We start from the raw sequence: 6,722 nt of genomic DNA, 5'->3' as shown, positions 1-6,722 counted from the left end.
TCCCTTTCTTTCTTTCTTTTTCTTTCTTTCTGTCTTTGCGTGTGTAGATCCACTACTTTTTGGAGATAGGGAGGTATAGCTACGCACGAAAGATTCTCAGAGACCAGCGAAATATCCTTTCCATGGAGGACGGAGTAAAGCTCCTCGAGTATGCGTCAAAGCTGATAGAAGAGAAAGAAAAGAAAGACTTGATCGAAAAAGTCCAAGATGTCTGGAGAAGATATCGCGAATCCTTACGTCCTTCTTCTTTAACGAAAGCAGACAATGAGGAGCTTCATGAACGAGCTCGGCATCTCCATCTTCTTCTTCCTCCTTCTTCTTCTTCTTCTCGATCTCCCAAGAAAGAAGAAGAGCAGCAAAGAGTCCAAACAGACTCCATGAGAAGAGCGAGCTCAACGCCCTCAGTGAGAGAAGAAAGAAAAGATAAAGAAAAAGAAGAAGAATACCAGATAGAGAAAGAAGAAGAAGGAGAGACTGAGGAGGAGGAGGAGAAGAGTAAGAAGAAGAAAAAGAAGAAGAAAGAGAAAGATCACGATACGGTCAAGAAGAGAAGAAAGAACATAAAAGAGCTTGAGACGGCTGTAAGAACCCAAGGGAATCTTCTGAAGCGTTTCTACGACAAGGCGATCGAAGAAATCCGAGATTTACAGTTGAAAAGTGGACTGCATGCGAGGGCCCTCTATCATTCTATTCATAAGGCTCTCTGGGATCACGGCGCTCTCAAGCCCTTCCGAAAACGCACAGGGAAAAACCAACAAAAAGCCACGGTAAGAAGATGCATCTGCTAGCTAGCTAGCTAGCTAGCTAAGAAAGAGTTATCTATGGATCTGTGTGTTTGGAGAGAAGTATGACTATCTATCTGTAATGATAGACATACCGGTGTCTATCTATCTATCTAGCTGTCTATCTATCTATCTACCTGTCTTCAGTTTATCTATGTATGTTGGATTTATGTATCTCCCGCTCTACTTCTGCTTCCTGTATCTCTATCTATCTATCTTTATCCTTAATCTATCTTTAGTCTTTCTTCACTCTAGTTATCTTCACGCTGTCATTAGGTCTACATGAGGGAAATACTCTACTGTAGATGTCTATACACATACATATATATATATATACATATTTGTCTCTCTCTATCTACCTGCACATACACGTGTCTACTTACCTATATATAGATATGTATATGTATCTAGGTATTGTGTTGATAGGTACCTCTCTCTATCTCTATATCTCTGTAAAGATACATATTTATCTATACAAATGTCTCAACTTTGATCTATCTATCTATCTCTAATGTATTTATCTCTTGATCTATCTCTCTCTTAAGTCTTCTTTTCTCCAACGTATTTTCCCTAGGTATGTTACCTCGATGGAAGCCTTTCTTCTTGCTTACTTCCTTTTCTCTCTCCTTCTTCTCCTTCTCCTCTTCCAACTTCTACTTTTCCTCGCTTTTTTGTATTTGAAAAAGAAAGCCTTCTGCCTGCCTGGGATAACTACGACTGCTGTGCTTCTCACTATGAAACTTTACCTAGGACAGAACTCCAAATGATAAGAGGAAGATTAGGAAGATTAGGGAGAAGAAGAAGAGGAAGAAGAAGAAGAGATTAGTAGCTGTTCTATAGACTGGGAAGCTTGACGCCTCCTGAGAGAGTCAACGTGATTTGCCTCTAGGGTGGTCTTGCAATTCCAAGAGATGAGCTAGGCTTCTCTTCTCTCCTACTTTTCTTCATATCTTTCTTTCTTTCCTTCTCTTTCTTTCTTTCTTGTCAACACCTATGTATGTGCCAATCCATTTTCTATGCTATGCTACGATCAGATCGAGGCTGACGAGATTTCTCCCTACCTTAAACCTCCTCCTGGTCAGTTGACATGCGACCCGCCAAGCACAACTACATAGCCCTACCCACCTATTATCTATCTTGACTCCATCTACCTCTCTTTCTCTATCTATCTACGTGTCTATCTATCTAGCTAGCCGCGGCCTATCTATCTTTGATCTCTTATCTTTGATCTATCTTTGATCTGTCTTTAATCTATCTATCTATCTTGGAGCTGTTGTTTATGATGTGTAGGAGCACGTGTCTATGTGTATCTTTCTCTCGTGCCCTTCCTTCTTTCCCTCCTAGAGATAGAGAGTGTCGAGTGTGACTTACCTAGCTTTTCTTTCTTTTTCTTCATTCACACGAGATCTCTTTCTTCCCTCCCTCTTCTTCGCCTAACCTCAACACATCACAGCGATCTGTCTATCGCTTGAGTCCCCTTCCCTCTAGTTAGATCTTCCTGGAGTGTATTCTTTTTGCCTTCTCTTCTTCTTTTTCTCTCTCTTGTAGAGGCCTCTTGTTTAGATCGACTTGAAGCGACGGAAGCCTTTGCTAGGGCTGTCGAGTGTGAGGATTTTATGACTGCATGCAAACTCCTCCGAACAAAAACTAGGTAAGGACAAAACACACTACAGAACTACCACTCTCTTAACTACTATTACTATAGCTATAACGACTACGACTACTACTATGTAGGCCTGTATGTCTGTGCATGCGAATATCTGGGAAGGTCTATGGAGATACTATATATGTATATGCATGCATACGTATGTCTATGTACTTATGAAGAAGTGTGTGTATCCAGGTATGTGTATGTGTATATGTTTTCTCCTTCTTCTTCTCTTCTTTTGCCTTGTCTTTTCTTTCTGTCTTTTGTCTGTTCTGCTTTAGACTTTTAATGTTTAAGACCCGCCCTCGCCTCCTCGCGAAGTTTCTTGATCTCTACTCTCTCGTCCATTCGAAGAAAAAGACCAAAGAAGAAGAAGAGAAAGAAGAGATAGGAGAAGAGACAACTGCTGCCTCTTCTTCTTCTTTTTCACCGCAGAAAGATTTGAAGAGCGACGATCCTCTTTCAGACTCTCTCAGTAACATCCAGCAGGAAGAAGAAGAAGAGAAGGAGGAGAAGAAGAAAAACGATCATGCGAAAGAAAGAAGAAGAAAGCGATTGACAAGAAAAGAGAAAAATGCGAGAAAGAGAATCTTTGTCAGACCTCCTTTAGGAGGGCCTTATAGTGAGAGAGACTTAAACTTCTTCCGTAAAGTGTGGTGGACGACGTTAAGAAAGCCTAAGGTGTTGATAAAGCTTCTCGAGCCTGTTGCTGAATGGGATAAAGAGGAAGCGAAGCAAATGTATCTTCAACAGCTCGCTGAGTTTAGGTAAAAGGCAAAAGAGACATTTCTCCTTCATTCTCTCTCTCGATCTAGATTTGCGCGGTGTACATACACCTGAGAGAAAGAAACGTCGACACTAGGGGTGTACGTACCTACCAACCTACCTGATATAAACACATCACATTCACGTCATCCTTGTCTGTCTTTCTCTCTATCTCTCCATCTATGTACGATCTATCTCTAGTCTATCTATTGTATCTCCTGTCTCTGTATTATTATACATCTATCTCTATGTATGTGTGTATCTATCGATGATATCGAGCTGTCGATATACACATATATATATATATATATATTTCTATGTATGTAAGTCGAGACTGATGTATCTGCGACTCTGTATCTCTCTTGCTGTCTGCGTGTTGACCTGAGACAGATAGATAGACAGATATAGATAGACAGATAGACAGATACATAGAAGAAGGCTAGGTCAAGGATAGATCGGACCGAGCGTACTTACAATTATCATTCTTATTCTTTGACTGACTACTATAGGGGGATTGCGGTTCACGAGACTTTTCTTTCTTGTACAAACTGATAGGAAGGAAAGACCTAGAAAGAATGAAGAAGAAGAAGAGAAGTCTATTGATCATTCATACATACACAGACGCCGTTAGCTGATACATCTATCTGCATTTTTCATCTCTCTATGTGTATATCTCTATGTAGGAATATGTTATGTAGATACAGTGACTAACCATATATACAGATGTCTCTATACAAAGGATCATCTTTCTTTCTTTCTTTCTTTCTCTGTATCCTCCTTTTTATCTATATCATGCTCTATAGAGAGATATAGAGGTATAGACATGCACTGATCCATATATACATATGTGTCTCTGCGTAGACATCTCTATGGATATGGGTCTGTGTGAGGTGTATATGTATGTTGTGCGTGTATGTATAGAGAAAGACAGCGAGAGAAGAACATTCAGTTTTGGAGAGAGAGAGGCGTCGATCTGACGAAATACACAGACGACTTTACGGAAGCTAAAGGGCTGGACTGGATCAAAGACATGCAAAGTCAAGGAGCTCTCGATCAGCCACCACCTTCTCTTATTCAACCTATCAAAGAAGAAGCAAATGAAGTCGAGAAAGAAAAGACAGGAGAAGAGGACGATGTAGCGAACCAGAGAGAAGAAGAGAAGAAGGGGAGTGAAGAAGAGGAAGAAAAGGTAGAGAAGGATGCATGAGAAGAAGAAGAGAAAGAGAAAGAGAAAGAAGAAGAGGAATGACGAGAGAAGAAAGAGAGACAGGTAGTTGCTGCTGTGTGAAGTTTCTTCTTCACTTCTCTATATACGCATGCATGGCTATAAAGATACGTGTGCATGCATGAAGATATATCGAGGTGTATGTGAATGTATGGACTGCGATCTAGGTGAAGTCGATTGCAATGAAGAAAAAGAAAAAGAGCAAGAAAGTAGAAGACGAAGTCTACCTTACGAAACACCGAGAAGAAGAAGAAAAGGCTTTTTCCAAGCTTAAAGAAAGAAAGAAAGGTTATCCGAGAAAGAAAGAAGGAAAGTCTTGTCCGATCATCCTCTCTCTATCTCTCTTTAGGTGTCTCCATTGACCTCTGTCTCTGTGTAGAAGATAGGGTCTATCATATCAGTCTCTTTCTCTTTCTGCAGAAAGAAAGAAAACAATAAAGCAAGAAAGAATGATAGAAAGAAAGAAAGTCCAGTACATCGGTCATACATATAGACACACATAATACACGTATATCTATCTTTATCTATCTCTCTCCCTCTCTCTCTCTTCATATATATATATATATATATATGAGTAAAAGACGATTGGATGTATGAACAGAGAGAGGGAGAGGCACGTCTATCTTTGGCCTATCTACGTTCCACCTATCTACGTATCTTGTGTACGGGTATGTATTGCTATATCTAAGTGAAGAAGCAGGTATAGAGATGCGAGAGAGAAAGAAAGAAAGATGCCTGCCTAACTTTCTAGATCGGGAGATAGAGAAGAGGCTCATCTCTCTCTCTCTTTCTCTGTGTAAGAGACAAAGAAAGTGAAAGAAAGAAGTTTCTTTCAACAAGAAAGAGAGAAAGAGAGAGAGAGAGGTGAGAGATGAAGGCCTTGGGATAAAAAGGACTTTTTACTTTTTCTTCTTGTTTGAGAGTTTTGATCTTTCTTAATTTCGATGCTGTTTCGATTCCTTTCTTTCTTCCTCCTTACAACTGCACGAATGAATGAAAGAATGCGCATGCATGCACTAAGAACTCATGGCTATCGACCGATCTGTCTGTCGCTTTCTCTCTCTTTCTTTCTTGCTGCGTTTGTTCTGTTCGTTTCTTTTCTTTTGCTTGAAGTCAAATTCTATGATCGACAAGCAAAACTCAAGCCTCCTCTCCTTCTTCTTTCAACTACTACAACTGCCATACCACCTCCTACTAGTACTACTAGTACCACTGCTGCTGCTGCTCTTCGTTTTGTTCTTTTTGTTATTCGTGGCTATCAGGAAGAAAATCTACACCGGAAGAGGAAGAGGAAGAAGACATGAATGAATTCTTGAAACAAAACACGAAAAAGAGAAAAGATAACGAAGAAAAAGAGCCCAAAAGCTCTTCTGTCTATCAATCTATCTCTAATCTATCTATCCATCTATCTTTAATCTATCTATCTTCAATCTATCTATCTTTAATCTATCTTCAATCTATCTTTAATCTATCCATCTTTAATCTATCTTTAATCTACCTATCTTTAATCTATCATTAATCTATCTTTAATCTATCTATCCTCAATCTATCTTTAATCTATCTATCTACCTATCTTTAATCTATCTATCTATCTTACAGGTGATGTACGTTGAATATCCGTGTGAACTTGCTAGTTGCTTATGTGTGTGTCTTCTTTCTCCATATGATTCCACTCGCTTTCTTTCTTATCGGGAGATCCTGTGGGATTGAGATAGAATCTCATGCCGAGTGTCGTGCGACTCCTCCGTTTTTCTCGTCATCAGCAACTTGTTCATGTCTCTCTTCAGGTGATACGTGTTGTTAAAAGGAAAAGGAGACAAAACAGCTAGGAGACAGCCAGAAGGATCTCATAATATATTTAGGCCGTGAAACTGATGTCTTGAGTGTACGGGTGGGTGACCGTTCTGTCTTCTGTTCTTTCTTCCTTTTCGATCTTTCAGACTGTCTTTGCATTGGCGATAATGGCGACGTACCCTTTGATGATGTTCCCTGCATCTGCGATCATCGAAAGGCGTCTTTTATCGCGGTCACGTTTCTCAAATGCCACAGCGAGCATGTGTGCCAGTTGGACGTTACGTACTACTTTGGTGAGTGTGAAATGAGAGGACCTAACGAGTTGAGGAAAGTTGGAGAAGTTTCGTCTCTGGTTTTCTTTTTGGATGATGAAGGGCCATGCGGAAAAGGCTTGTGACCGATTAGGCGTATGGGCAACTTGGACTGCCGGCAAATGGCGTGAGGTGTAGCTATACTGACGCGTCGTACAACACACAGTATGCTATCTATCCTATCGTATCCTATCGTA

The 6,722-nt window shown here is 40.2% G+C and overlaps 3 protein-coding genes across 3 annotated transcripts in view; 2 read left to right on the top strand and 1 right to left on the bottom strand.

Annotated features, from left to right (window-relative positions):
• Positions 1-47: 47 nt before the first annotated feature.
• Positions 48-5,466, top strand: CSUI_009299 (uncharacterized protein). Its single transcript, XM_068069415.1, has 5 exons — positions 48-767; positions 1,817-1,859; positions 2,331-2,433; positions 2,712-3,197; positions 4,117-5,466. The coding sequence occupies exons 1-5, from the start codon at positions 123-125 to the stop codon at positions 4,400-4,402; spliced, it is 1,563 nt and encodes a 520-aa protein (XP_067918610.1). The 5' UTR covers positions 48-122; the 3' UTR covers positions 4,403-5,466.
• CSUI_009300 (uncharacterized protein) lies at positions 3,709-4,872 on the bottom strand. The gene has a single exon (XM_068069416.1). It carries the CDS (start codon positions 4,537-4,539, stop codon positions 4,270-4,272), a length of 270 nt encoding a protein of 89 aa, XP_067918611.1. The 5' UTR covers positions 4,540-4,872; the 3' UTR covers positions 3,709-4,269.
• Positions 5,467-5,985: 519 nt separating the features above from the next.
• CSUI_009298 (transmembrane amino acid transporter protein) overlaps positions 5,986-6,722 on the top strand; it is a 2,401-nt gene continuing 1,664 nt past the window's right edge. The window contains exon 1 of the mRNA XM_068069414.1: positions 5,986-6,507. Within this exon, the coding sequence (XP_067918609.1) occupies positions 6,382-6,507 (126 nt within the window). The 5' untranslated portion in view covers positions 5,986-6,381. The remainder of the gene's footprint in view (positions 6,508-6,722) is intronic.

This window comes from Cystoisospora suis (assembly GCF_002600585.1).
Source record: "Cystoisospora suis strain Wien I chromosome Unknown contig_5521, whole genome shotgun sequence".
Classification (NCBI taxonomy): Eukaryota; Apicomplexa; class Conoidasida; order Eucoccidiorida; family Sarcocystidae; genus Cystoisospora; species Cystoisospora suis.
Note: the sequence above shows the minus strand (reverse complement) of the source record. Positions and strands in the feature narration are given on the sequence as shown.